Genomic DNA, 14,376 nt, shown 5'->3' on the forward strand with positions numbered 1-14,376 from the left:
ATGGGATCTGGTAGCTCTGTAAATTCCAACTACAAGTACTCCCTGCAGAAGTCTGAAAATGGTGAGTGATGCTTTGGGAAGTGATCTCTCCCTGTCTGCTCCGGCAGACACTGTTGGGAGGCTGCAATGGATGTGGTTCTTTTCTGAGATCCTTGGTTTTCTTGATGGCATTGAGGTGAGGTGATGTCTTTTGGTGTCCTGTGACCAGGAATCTCTGCTGTCTGAACGAATTCCATGTACTGGGTTCTCAAAACCCTTCAGAATTGGTGATCTACAAATGTGGAGCTGCTTAGGACTTTCCACCCAAGTGTAACCTGCCAGGTGTTGTCCAGTACTCCTTGTACAAGACCCAGAGGCTGTTCCCAATGGACAGAGCTCTGTTCAGCCAGAATGAAGGGGATGGGGAACCAGAGGGAGGGTGCAGACCCCTTCTGTAAGGTCTGAACTACACTGCCAGGTGAACAGGCACATTTTGGTTTGAGTGCTGCCCCTTTGCCATGCTGTCATAGCTTCTGTGATGCTGTATGAAATCACTTTGCTGTTTGGATCCTCATAAAGTGTGGATAAATCTTTCTCTTCCTTATTATCTTCTTTTTCTGAACTAGTACAAACACTGGCAGATGGAACTCACCCAGGTAAGCTGGTGAATTACAGTACCTGGCTCTTTCAGGGGCAGAGGCAGTTTCTGTTAAAGGCAGCCTCAAAACCCCAAAGCCTTGCCCATATGGAGTTAAAATGCTGTGGGTGGGGGTACCCAGGCTCACTGGGTGCTGAATGTGAAAGTTCCAAAGGATCTGGCTTTCTTTGGTACATGTGGAGTCATAGCTACGAGTTTCTGCTCAGGATTCATCTGAAATACATCTGATTCCTGCCATGCTAATTGGACAGTTATCCCCTGCTAGACATTTGTCCCCTGCTACAGGAATGCAAGATACCTAGAAGTTGTTTATTGCAGAGTGCTTGTGGCTGTGATTCTGTGCTTTGCCAGCCAAATCACTGTGCAGGCAGGAAGGCTGCTCTGTTGGGTCTGTTACAAAGGAGGCTTGAAGGGGTAGCATCAGGAGCACCAAGGGGCATGAAACAAGTCAGCTTTTTTAACTTTGTCATAGCCCAGCAGATCAATAAGCATTTTCTCAACAAGATCTAAGGCTCAGGAAAAGAATCTTTAAGTTATTCTTTAATTTAGGCTGGCCAAGTCTTACCTCCTTGCCCATGACTTTGCTATGACTCAGTTCCAACAGCAGCAGCTCTTCCCTTTGTGTGCTCTGCAGCTCCTGCTCCTGTAACAGAAGCATCACTTAGGATTATTATTTCCAGTACAGAAATCATCAGGCTCTCCAGTTTAGGGAAGATTCAGTGATTCTGCTGAAGTCCATGGAGGGTGGTTTATCTTACATCATTAATGCAGGCTAATTGTATTCATGTGAGCTCTTTGTCTCTTACCAGCACTTGGCAGCCTGTGGGGTAGGGGTGGAGATTTCCTTTTCTCTATAAAGCTTTCCCAGCCCACACCCCCACTGCTCTCTCACAAACCAGATGCCAAACCAGAGCTAACCCTGTCACTCCTGTTCCCATTTGATTTGGGGGCCAGCCTGTAGATGGAAGAGTTTCTAGAGGTACAGGAAGTTCTGTGGCAGAACTTGAAACAAGGAACTGGGAAGCTGCACCAATGTGCTTCCCTTTAAATGTGCATACATCTGAGATACAAAGCTCTGGGATTGGGGAAATGCAGAAGGAAGGTTGTTTTAAAGACCAAGGCAAACAGCCATCCTTTGGAGGGAAAAGCCTGGTGCTAGTGCTGCCTGTGGAGCGAAGCACAATCAGACACTGGAAATTCCTGACGTTTTGTTCCTTCTGTGTCATGAAGTAGCCAAAGGTCTGTCTCCCTTTTTGCACTGGGGGTGTTAATTTTGCCTTTGTTTTATTCCAATGGTATGTTACCATTTATGCTCCACTTTGTCCACAAACTACAAAAGCTGAGGTAGTTACTTGGCTTAAAGGAGGGTAGGCAAACTCCCTATTTTCAAGGCTATGGAAAGAGGACTTGGTGTCTTGTTTCCCCCCCAACTCCTTGTGTGGGCTCAGTCAGATCTCTGGTTTCTTGAAGCCCCAGTGCTTAGTCTGTAAGACAGACTTCAAAATGATCAAGGTGGAAATGGAGGAAAGTGTCTAACAATACTGAAGAACATGCTTGGCTCTGTAGGCCTTGATAAGCTAACACCGGTGCTGAGCAGTCAGGATGGGCTGAAGTGCTTTGGAGGTCTCTGGTCAAGTCAGACCAACCTCCTGCAGCATGGTGTCAAGAAGTGGGTGTTTTGTTCCTTAATAATTACCTTTGCTCCTGCAAAAGAAAGGTGTCTCTTCAGTTGCCAGGGTGGGGAGAGGAGCAGCAGCAGGGTGGGCCAGCTGAGCTCAGCAGCTGGTGGTGGTTTTGTCCCCCAGCTTTCAAGGCAGCGGTGCTGATCCAGCAGTGGTACCGGCGCTACGTCGCTCGGCTGGAGATGCGGCGCCGCTGCACCTGGAGGATCTTCCAGTCCATCGAGTATGCCTGTGAGCAGGACCAGATCAAGGTGAGGTGCCACGAAAGGAGTAGGTAGGAAGATACTCAGGAGTGGGGTTAGCCTATGGATTTCCTGCCTGCTTCGGTCTGATGAAACCCTGGATGTGGCCCTGAGCAGCCTGATCTAGTTGGAGGTGTCCCTGCTGACTGCAGGGAGGTTAGACAAGATGCCCTTTGAGGGTCCCTTCCAAGCTGATGCATTCTGTGACATTCAGACTACAATCACTACAGTAGGATTTGTGGGAAGTGTCAGCCAACATGAGAAGGGCTGTACAGATAACACTTCCAGAAAGGTGATGTTCAGTGGCCACTCTGCAGGATTTCATCCCAGGGTGAATGATGATTGGCTCTTTCTCTTCTTGCAGCTTCACAACTTCTTCAGTTACCTCATGGACCACTTCACACCAAGCAGCAGTAAAGAGAGTAAGTTCCTGTGTGACCATTGTAGGTGTGGCACCAGCAGCTCAGGAGGTTGCAGCCTGTGTTGATTTGTGGCCCAGTGCTGGCCCATCAGGATGGCAAAGGGGACCAAAAGACTCTAAAGAGGGATGGCATCAGGAATTTGGATAGAGAGTCTGGAGACTGTAGAAGGAATGTGGGGCAATTCCATCTCCTTAGAGGAAGGGGGAGTAAAGCCCAGGATGTTTTTGCAGTGTCTGCCCTGTTTCAGGGAGCCCTGGTAAAGAGGTCTCAGCCCATTTCTGAAGTGAGGGAATCTGTCCTATGGAGCTGTGCTCTGGGCTGGCTGTTTTGTATTTAGTTTCTCACATCTAAAACTGGGGCAGGAGGGGAGAAGGGCTGTGAGAACTCCTTCAGTATCTTCCTGAAGCTGCAGAGAGCATTTTCTGTTACAGCTTAGTGCTGGGAAACTTGCTAATGAGCTTAGCTCTGCAATCTGATGATAGTAAATCAATATGAACTACTTATCAGCAATTTCCAGCAGACCTCTGTTGAGGAAGATTTGGTTTCAGTGCCTGTATATAACAGGGCAATAACGTTCTGATCATTGAGCTTGGGTTCTGAGATGTTACAGCAATAAAATAATAATTTTCTTTAGCAAATAACTAGAAGTGGTGTCTCAACCCAACTTCATCTGGTTGTTTTTTGTGTCTTTTTCTCTTCCAAAACAACCCCAACGATCAAACCAACCCCTCTGCCATCCAGGGGATTTTATCAGTCGCATGTTTGTAAGTGGGGAAAGCGTCAAAGAGGCAGAGCTGGAAAAATACTGTGACTATGAATCCATAGAGGTGCCAGACTCCTACACTGGACCCCATCTCTCCTTCCCACTCCTTCCTGACCATGCCACTGCCTTGCTGGAAGCGTTCAAGCAGAAACAAGTAAGGATCCCCAAAGCAACCATGGTTCTCCTTCTCTGAGCTGGGTTGTAGGGCAGATAATTTGGCTTTAGACTGAACCCCATGTTGAAACTTTGTCCCTTTTTTGCTGCAGTACCTCAAATTGTAAAAAAAAAAAAAAAAAAAAAAAAAAAAAAAAAAAAAAAGTCTAGGGTGGTCCAGGTGGAAAGAGCTGATGGAAATTGTTGTGCCATGCAGCTTTGACTCATATTTAAAATGTAAGATGTGTTTTGGTGAGGAAGTCCAGTACCAGTTCAGCAGTTCTAACTTTGCAAGTCCTTGTACAGCTCTGTCACAGTGAAGAACTGCAAAACAAGCCAGAACTGCCCTTCACACAAACTCTCCTCTAAAACAAAGGTCTTTTATGTCCTGACTGTTGTTAAATGTCTACATCCTGCAAGACACACAGCAGTTCATGGCCTGCTTTAATGTGGACAAAGCTGAGAAAGGTCTAGAGGAGCAGCTTCTTACCTGTGATATTGAGCTGAAGTCTTGCTGCTCTAGGAGGTGGAGGTGGAGTTCCCTTAGGCTTTTGGGTTCCTCTTGCCAGCCCTGGGCTGCATTGGGTGAGTCTCTTTCATCCTGCTGCTTCCCAGTAGTTGCCTCACCTTGTTGGGAGGCCAGTAAGCTGTCCCACTGAGAATTTCTGCAAGCCAGGCTCTCCTGGTGGGTCCTTGGGGGTGTTTGCAGACAGAGGTCACTGATTTCCTGCTTTAATCCTTTCACTTTCTCCTAGTAGCAGCTCCACGCTCGCTATGTCTTAAACCTTCTACATGAGACCAGGAAGCACCTCAAGCAGTTGCCAAACATCAGCCATGTCTCCACCTGCTACAGCGAGGAGGTGACTGTATGTGGTAGGTCTGGGTGGAAGACACACCCATGGAAGGGGTGGGAAGGATATCAAATGGTGGCATGAGCCTGATGGCCTCCTCAGTACTGAGTGTGGAATACAAATGCAAAATAGAATCAGAGAATCATTCCAGTTGGAAGAGATTTTTAAGATCAAGTCCAACCCAGCACTATCAGGTCACCACCAAATCATGGCCCTCAGCACCACATCTCTGCCTCTTTTAAAGCCCTCCAAGGATAGGGACTCCATCAGTGCCCTAGGCAGCCTGTTCCAGGGCTTGACAACTCTTTCAGGGAAGAAACTGTTCCAAATATCCAACCTAAATCTCCCCTAGTGCTACTTGAGGTCATTTCCTCTTGCCCTATCACTTGTTCCTTGGGAGAAGAGCTGTGTTGCTTCAAGAGGCAGTTGAGGGCTGTCTAAAATCTGTGGGATCACCCTCTGATGCTGTGTGTGAGCTGCTGCAGGTTGCTCTGGAGACTGCAAGGAGTGTGGCTGCACTATGGCCCTGGTTCTACTTGGGTTTGGTGTCTTTTTAAGTTAAACACACTACGAGTTGTCTTTTTGTGCCTGCTAGGAGACTTGCACGGCCAGCTGGATGACTTGTTCCTCATATTTTATAAGGTAGGTCCCACAGCTGGAGAGGTGGCTGCCCAGGCACTGTGAGCTATCACAGGGGTCATGCTGAGAAGTGTTTGCAGAAATTAGGCCCTTCAGGTGTCATTCTCCAGGTGGGTTTGATGGGTTGTTGATGGCTTCTCAAAGCAGCAGCAGATTCCCTTGCTGACTCTGAAACGTGACACATCTCCGCCTCTGGGAAGTGGACACTGGTGTACCAGTGCCAGTGGACACTTGTGTGCCTGTTGATACCAGTGGCAACCCTTCCTGACTGCCACCTTCCACTTCCCAGTGTACTTGCCACTGGAAGGCTACAGAATAAAATTGTCAGGATCTGCTGTAGAAGGTGACCTGGGACAGGAGTGAGGGGGAAGCTACATGGAGGTGGTGGGGAGGCCTCTCTTGCAACACCCACCTGTTCCTTGCCTTTCCAGAATGGCCTTCCTTCCCCTTCCAAGTCCTATGTGTTCAATGGGGACTTCGTAGACAGAGGCAAACAGTCCGTGGAGATCCTCATTGTCCTCTTCACCTTCCTCCTGATCTACCCAAAGGAGGTTCACCTCAACCGCGGGAACCACGAGGACCACATGGTCAACTTACGGTACGGGGCCAGGGTGGGGTTCTGGTCGTGGTGCCAGGGGTGCCCCTGGGCAGTCCTCCTGAACTTCCTTTCTCCTCTCCCTTCAGCTATGGTTTCACCAAGGAAGTCATGCAGAAATACAAGGTAGGCAGACGTTTGTCTCCTTTACCATGCGAGATTGGGGTTTGAAGTTTTGATCTTCATCTTTTCCCTTCCGATGGGTCCTCCTAGGTGCATGGGAAGAAGATCTTGAAGATGATTCAGAATGTCTTCTGCTGGCTGCCCCTGGCCACCCTGATTGATCAGAAAGTACTCATTATACATGGGGGCATCTCTGACACCACTGACCTGGACATGCTGGAGACAATTCAAAGGCACAAAGTAGGTTTGATCTCTCAGATGCTGCTGATTTGTGGTGAGGAGCTTATTTCTGCATGCCAGCTTGGCTGTTGAGGAGACAAAACTAAGGGATGGGCTTCCTAGCCAAACTCTGTGTAGCTGCAGGCATGGAGTGGGTTGCTTTGGTTGAAGTGTGTGTGCAGGAGGTGTGAAGGGAAGAAGCATTCCTGGCTTCTGGAAGATGTAAGGGCTGTAGCCAGGGAAGTGGTGGGTAGTGGTATAGATAAATAGATGTGCAGCTGCTGACTGAAACGCAGTGATGATGAGGCTCCTCAGCCTGGTTCTTACCCTGCATTTCCAGGATTTGGATAAATCCTGTAACTTGTCTCTGCCTCACTTTCCAGTTGAGAAATACTACCACTACTTCCCTTCTCCAAATGCAGTTAGTCATTAGTCCCCAGTCTGCAGCTTAAATCCATGTGCTCTACCTTTTGTGAAATGTTTGAGCACCATAAAGCCAATGAAGATCTGTGGTCAGGATGTGGTCAGCTACAAACCGTGAATGGCACATCTGAGAGGGTGCCACAGTTAATCAGCAATTGATGGCAGCAAAGGCAATTGAGGCTCTGAGCCTTAGCTCACTTGAGCAGTGAGACCTGGAGATGCAGGTTTCCAAGAAGTGTGACCAGCTCTCTTTTCTCCCTTACCTCTTTCAGTTTATTTCTGTTTTAAGAGGGAAGAAAAGAAAGGAGTCCAACAGAAACGTAGAAGTACAGGAAACAAACGGGGAGAACAACGCAGAGGCTGAACCAGCAGGGGAGGGGGCAGGCCCCAGTCTGTGCCCACAGCCCCGCCCAGCGCAGGCTCCCAGCATGGCCAACAGGCAGGAGTTCTCCCGCTGGGTCCGGCAGACGGTGCAGGAGCAGATCGAGCGCTGCCGGCGCCTGGTGGACGTCAGCGAGTCCGAGTCGGAGGAGCTCACCTACTCCAGCTCCGTCTCCTTGGCAGACCTGGACGCGCCCTACTGGACTCGCCAGGAGGAGTGGAAGCAGGTGAGCAGTGGCAGCAGGGCCCTGACCTCGGTGGGCTCTGGGTGCCCCCTGGAGGTTTGCTCTGTTACAAGGAATAGTTCGTGCACAGACCTCTCTCTGGAGAGATTTTGGGTGCTCCTGTGGCAGACTCAAGGAGTAGCTCACCAATGAAGTGCAGCGGGCAGGTGAAGAGGCTCTGTGTACATCCTGCTCTTTCCCTGAGACAGCCTGGTGCTGGCTGTGGCCAGGCAGGGCTGTCCTGTGAGCCTCTGCTGCTTGGGGATGTTCTGTTAGAGACCTGTGCTACACCCAGCAGCCTAAGACCTGTAAGAGAGTCACCTAGGAGAGCAGTGGCTGTGTGAAGCCTGGTGCTGTTCTCCTGAGGCCTTTCTCCTACCCTTGCCAGTCAGGCTGTTCACCAGGCTCTCACTTTTCTGTGCCCAGGGCTCTGTCTCAGAGTTAGCCCTTCCTGTTGTATAAATAAAGCTGCAGCTCAAGCACAGCAGCAGGGTTTGGATTCACTACAGGGGGGAGATAACAAGCAGGATGTTTGTAGAGCCCCATGGTTACATCACCTACTGTGTGCAGAATCACAGACTGCATCACATTGGAAGGGAACCTCAAAGGTCATCTTGTCCAACACCCCTGCAGTCAGCAGGGACACCTCCAACTAGATGAGGTTGTGCAGGAATCCATCAAATTTGACTTCGAATATTTCCAGATGGGGCTTCCACCACATCTCTGGGCAGCCTGTTTCAGTGTCTCACCATCCCGATATGCAGCACTTCCTCCTGATGTCCAACCTAAATCTGCTCTGCTCCAGTTTCAAACCATTGCCCCTTGTCCTGTCCCCACAGGCCCTTCTGAACAGCCTTCCTGTAGGTCCCCTTCAGATACTGAAACGCATCTCTAAGGTCTAAGGGCAGGTTGGATTCCTGTTTGTGTCAGCCCAGCCTGTAAGCCCCTTCTGTGCTCTCCAAACCCACTGTCACTTCTTCATGTCCCTGTCACACACCTCATTAGCATAAAGCTAGATGTTGAGGTCAGGGTTAAAGGGATGAAACTTTAATCCAAAGGGTGGTTATTGAGTCAGCACACACTTACATTTCTGGAGGCTGTGGAGTGTCCTGGCTAGAGAACAAAGGAGTTGAGCACTAAGCTGGCTCATGGCCTCAGAATCTGCTGGGTGTTCTTGCTCTGGGACCTGTGTTTTGGGAGGGCGGGAACAGGCAAGGTTTTTTGGGACTTTAGAGACAGCAAAGGGAAAATTTGTATCAGGCCTGACCTAGGGACACTCCTCTTCCCCCAGGTACTTACCTGCAGCTCCAGTCCAACAACACTGTCACCTCTGTGGTGGACCAGGTTTGTGACCCAGTCCTGTGGATCAGGATGGTGGAAACATCTCCACTTCTCTGCTCAGTCCAGGGAGGGACTCTGAGACAGAGCTGGATGTGCTCAGTAAATTCTGATGGGTGATATCTGTTGGACACACTTCATTCATCAACCTTTCCCATCCTTCCAGATTTTGGACATCCTCTGGAGCGACCCCATGCCTCAGGAGGGCTGCAGAGTCAATATGGTGCGAGGTGGTGGCTGCTACTTTGGGCCCGACGTGACAGGGAGGATCCTTGAGAAGCACAACTTGCAGTTCCTCATCCGCTCCCATGAGTGCAAGCAGGAGGGCTACGAGTTCTGTCACAACCGCAAGGTCAGGCAAGGACACCTGGGTCCCCATCCTGCCAGGGTCAGGGCTCTCTGGTGGCTTGTCTCAGCTCTGCACTGGGGCTTTCAGTAGATACAAAATGCTTGAACAGCCTTACCAGGAGTCACTGAAGTGTGTTCCCAGATGAGGTCTTAGGCCAAAAAGGAGCCACCTACTCTGCTGGGGACACTGTTGTGCAGGCAAAGCATGTCCTTGTGTGTGGAGCTAAGAGAAGGTCTGAACCTGTTTGTGCCACTGCCCATAATTAATGAAGCTGTTTCTGAAGCCTATAGACTCATAGATTTGTTTTGGTTGGAAGAGACTTCCAAGATGGAGTCTAACTTTCAGTCCAAGATGAGGTACAAAAGGGTGTTGCTCAGCTGCTCCAGCAGTTTTGCTCTCAGAAGATTCAGTCACTTCAGTGTCTTCAGCAAGGGCACTTTTGACTCTGCAGTGGAGGGTGGTTTGTCAGGAGAGTGTAGTGACACTGCAGAAGCCCCATGTGTGCCCTCAAGCATCTCACTCCTGTAAGGCTCCTAGGCCAGCTGCCACCCTGTTCTTGGTTCTCCACATGGAGCTTTCAGAGCTGACTCCAGCTGGCTGTGCTGGTTTCCTTGATAGCTGTGCCAGTGTTGTGTGCATTGACTGCAAATGTCTCTCTTTTGGGCCTTAGGTGCTAACCATATTTTCAGCCTCAAACTACTATGAGATTGGCAGCAACAGGGGAGCCTACGTGAAGCTGGGACCAGACCTGGTACCCCATTTTGTTCAGTACCAAGCGAACAAGACAGCCCATACTCTCACCATGACCCAAAGGTAAGGCTTTCCAAGGCAAAATTCCCACAGGGAAACCTTGGGGAGCTCTAAGAAGGTTTGACTCCAGGGCTGAACTTTCACAGCTCGAGTTTTGAAGTAGTAGTGCCAGAGGAGTTACTGAAGGAGGCTCAAGGGTCGAGGAGGGGACTCTGATTTTCCAGCTTCTCTTTTCAACATCAAGTTCCAACCTTTGCCTTTTCCTGAGGTGCCTCCTGCTTTGTCACTTCACAAATTGATGCAGGGATTCACTGCTGCAGGGAGCTGTGCTGCACGCATGCAGTGCTTTGCCATGAGCATCAAGATGCAGCTGTGGCAGTGCAGAGCAGCTGTGTGAGGGTCTGGGGGATCCATGTACAGGCCAGAGGAGTGGGGAAGTGCAGCTTTGTGGTGAGGCCTTAATGTGCTGCTCTCTTGTCTGCCTCCTCCAGAATCAGCAGGGTAGAGGAGTCAGCTTTTCGGGCCTTGCGGGAGAAGCTCTTTGCTCACACCTCAGCCCTCATCAGTGCATTCAAGGCCTATGACAAGGACAACACAGGTAAAGCTCAGCTGAGGTGAATTCCCTGAGAGGACAGGATTGAAGAGGCTAAGCTGAGTGTGTGGCTGTTTGGGAGAATCCTCACTGATGGCTGTCAGTAATGGTCACAGTGGGAGGCTGTGTCCCATTTGCTGTTGTCGCTGTTGGGCACCTGTAAGTGGCATTGTAAGGAGGGGGGCAAGGAAGAGATAATTAGCCTGATGAGTAGCAGTTTAGGCTTGGTACTAGGAGAACCCTTTGGAATCCATGAAGCACTAGAGAAGATGTCTTTTGTCACTTGGAAAGGGTTGGATGGTCTCTAGAGCCCCTTCATCCCAGAGTCTAAAATCACTAGGATTTCAGTGTGGGATGTCTTTCATGGAAGCTGCTTCTGTCAGAAGGAAGGAAGGAGCTGAGGGCTGGTAGTTTGGGTTGCCAGATCTCTGGCTGACAGGAGTGCAGCTACCAAGATGAGATCTGTCCATTTGTAGGCAACAGCAGAAAAGAGCACAGTGGCTGGCAGAAACTGCTTCCTTGGGGGTAGAACTGCTTCAGTACTTTCTTCCTGGGCAGCAAAATTGTACACAAGTGGAGCTGAGCTGTAGGAGCAGCTGCTAACCCAGGGCCTTTTCCATGTTCCTGGGTTACTGAGGAAGCACTAGTGCCATGCAGGGTTTCTTCTTGTCCCAAAGTGCTGTAGTTGTGCTGTGGAGAAATGATGCTGTTGCTGTCAACAGCACAGTAGAGTGAGTTTATGTGCTGCTCTAGGCTTTTTGCTTTGCCTTGCTGTCTTGCAGTTGTTCCTCTCTCTGAGATCCCCTTTCACATATTTATTGTTCATAGAATTGTTTTGGGCTGGAAAAGACCTCCAAGATCATCAAATCCAACCATCAACCCAACAGCACCATGGCCATCAAACCATGTCCCAGAGTGCCATGCCCACATGTTTCTTGGACACCTAGACTGACAGAATTTTCCTTGCAGGAAGGATCACACTGAGCAGCTGGGCCACCGCAGTGGAGTCAGTGCTGCACCTGGGGCTGCCCTGGCGCATGCTGAGGCCGCAGCTGGTGCGCAGCACGGCAGAGGGCATGTTGGAGTACAGGTCCTGGCTGGATGACTTGGCTGTGGAGCAGCGCAGCCAAGAGGTAAGGCTTTGCCCCTTCCATCAGAGCAGCTCACCAGATCCCCAGCATGGTGTGAAAGGAGAGGATGGTTCCTGTATGATCCCAAATTCTACTGGAGTCAGTGGAAAAGCTTATGTGAATTCAAGTAGTCTGCTGTGGAAATAGACAATGCATGTGGAATCAACACTTAAAGGTAGTCTGGGATGTAGGCTTTGAGTAGGGAAGCTCTATTCCGTTCTGAGTCACAGCTTCTTAATCACACCCAGCAAAACTAAGCCTGCAGTGCTTATAACAGCCACAGCCAGTCACTCTCTGCTCTGCTGGCGCAGCAAAGCTCTGTTTGATGTTCCATAATGCAGCCTGCCACAGAGGGCTCAGCCACCACAAACCTCTTTCAGAAGGCACACAGCACACAAAGTTCATTGCTGGCAAACTCTTGAGAACAGGGACCACTTCCACTGATGTGTGATGTCTGCAGTGACTGCTCAGAGAAAGCAGAGGGCTGCCAGGAGGGTAGGAGTGTGACCATGTTGTCTTTCAGCACATCCAGTCAAGCTTGCTGGAAGTCATTTATCGCAACAGATCCAACCTGGAGACGATATTCAGGATCATAGACAGGGATCACTCAGGTAAGCAGGAGTGCAGGGGGTGTTGGGTACTGCACTGTTGCTCCTTTCTCCTTTGGGGCTTCCTTTAGTGTGTACTGAGGCATTTTTATGTAATGGTTTTAAGCTTGGGTCTTTCTCTTCCTTGAAGAGCTCCTGAAATGCCACTGCATGCTTCCACAAACAATGGATTTTGAGAAACTGTGTAGTCCAGGCACAAAATTAGTAATTCCTAGTTCTGGAGGAGTTCAGCAGAGCAAAACTTGTGATGAGAGCACTGATGGCAATGCAGAGTACTCAGGATCTTGAGTGTAACCTGCTTTCAGTCATCTCCAGCAAATTACCTCAGGAAAGAGAAAAGACAAAGTCTTTGCCTTCTGGCCAGATTGCATTATGTCCCTTTACTGCTTCACATCATGTTGGAGCCAGTGTTCTCCACACCAGGAAATTTGGTTGCAGCACATGAAATGTAGACTGAGTGGTTTCTTCCCTTCCTGTAGGGTTTGCAGGCAGCAGGGATGGGAAATCAAAGCTAAGCTGGAGTCCTTGCATGCTGAGCAGGGGCTGACTGACACCTGTGTCCACGGTGACCTTGTGCTGAGTTGGCTGTGCCTTCCTTCTCCAACAGGTCTCATCTCATTTGAGGAGTTCCACCAAACCTGGAAGCTCTTCAGCTCCCACATGAACATCGAGCTGACAGATGATGGCATCAGCGACTTGGTGCGCAGCATCGACTTCAACAAGGATGGCAACATCGACTTCAACGAGTTCCTCGAAGCCTTCCGCCTGGTCAGGCAGGCAGAGGAATGACAACCTGGGCAGGGTCACCATGTCCAATGCCTTGAGCGTCTGCAAAGACAGGGGACTGCTTCCCACCTCACTGCAGAGTGGGCCTGCAGATGGCAAGCAGGGAAAAGGCAGGCAGGAACCGGCAGTGCTTTACTGGCTGAGAACACCGACCAGCTGTGTCCATGTGAAGGTGATGGCTTCAGCTCAGGCTGTTTTCAACAAAGAGCTGTGTTCCAAGTAGAAATTCCTGCTCAAAGGGAAGATGCAACTTAGTTGATCTTGTCAGTGCTGTGCTGGAATGCTGCAGGTCTGCTCAAGTGCAGTAAAAGGGCAGCAAAGGTCTTCCTTGTAGGCTGTGTTTTAAGCAGGAAGCAGCTGGTAGAGCACAGCATTCCTTTCAATAAAGAGGATTTTCTAGAGTGCTGATTCCTGGCTGTTTGTCATTTTCACTTCATCAGCTCTGCTAGCAGCAGCGCTCCTGTGACACCTACTGCCCCTTTGTTCTTTTGCTGTGCTAAGGTTGGAGCTATTAAATACATGCAGTGGAGCAATACTTTGAAAAAAGAGATCTCAAACATACAAAACTCTCTAGCAAAGGTGCTTTAACAGATCTGTTGAGAGCAGTTTTTTCAAAGGCCAGGGCAGTAGATCAAGTAGCCCACTGCTACAGTGCCTCTGCTGGAAAAGACCTCCAAGATCATCAAATCCAATTGTCAACCCAACAGCACCATGGCCAAGGTATTTTCACAGCATGATACAATGGCAGCTTAAATAGAGGGAGGCAGGGGGTGTATTTTACAAGTCCTTGTAGTGATAGGATGACAGGGAATGGATTTGAGCTGGAAGAGGAGAGATTCAGACTGGAGATTAGGTAGAGATTCTTGACAGCGAGGGTGGGGAGACACTGGAACAGGTTGCCCAGGGATGTTGTGGACACCCCCTCCCTGGAGGTGTTCTAGGCCAGGCTGGATGGGACCTTGAGCAACCTGGCAGGGGCCTTGGAACTAGATGATCTTTCAGGCCTGTTCCATCCCAAACCATTCTGTGATCCTATGATTTTGAAGTGTCTGTAAGGAAAACCTGGTGGCTTAATGTCAAACCTGCATCACAGTCAGTCTAGCAGGGGTGCCCAGCAGCTCTGACATGGAGTTACCTGCAGGCTGAAGGAGAGGGAAGTGCTTTAATCTGGAACTGTCAGCAACTTCACAGCTTTGCTGCTGTAGCTAAGAAAGAGCCAACACCAAGCATGAGTTCTTAGAAAGTCAGACTGAATTTATTACTCTCTGGAAATTAAAAAAAGGCAGACGACAAGGCCTGGACATTCTGTTGTTATTTAAGGGGCAGTAAAGCTTTGTATAACTCATGTATGCAAAGTGATAAAAATACAACCTTCAGATCCTTGTGGTCCAAAGGGAAAACAGAAACAGGAAACATCAACTTCCTGCAGCTTGCCCCAGTAAACTACTGGTACTGCAGAGACTGACAGA

The 14,376-nt window shown here is 49.5% G+C and overlaps 1 protein-coding gene across 1 annotated transcript; it reads left to right on the top strand.

The window, feature by feature from the left end:
- On the top strand, positions 1–12,910 carry PPEF2 (protein phosphatase with EF-hand domain 2). The gene is made up of 16 exons (XM_054392210.1): positions 1–61; positions 2,443–2,570; positions 2,926–2,983; positions 3,725–3,900; positions 4,658–4,772; positions 5,346–5,392; positions 5,821–5,987; positions 6,074–6,110; positions 6,198–6,347; positions 7,022–7,357; positions 8,859–9,044; positions 9,712–9,854; positions 10,283–10,389; positions 11,353–11,516; positions 12,037–12,124; positions 12,729–12,910. The coding sequence occupies exons 1-16, from the start codon at positions 1–3 to the stop codon at positions 12,908–12,910; spliced, it is 2,145 nt and encodes a 714-aa protein (XP_054248185.1).
- The last annotated feature ends 1,466 nt before the right edge of the window (positions 12,911–14,376 follow it).

The sequence above is a fragment of the Indicator indicator genome, chromosome 25 (assembly GCF_027791375.1).
Source record: "Indicator indicator isolate 239-I01 chromosome 25, UM_Iind_1.1, whole genome shotgun sequence".
Lineage (NCBI taxonomy): Eukaryota > Metazoa > Chordata > Aves > Piciformes > Indicatoridae > Indicator > Indicator indicator.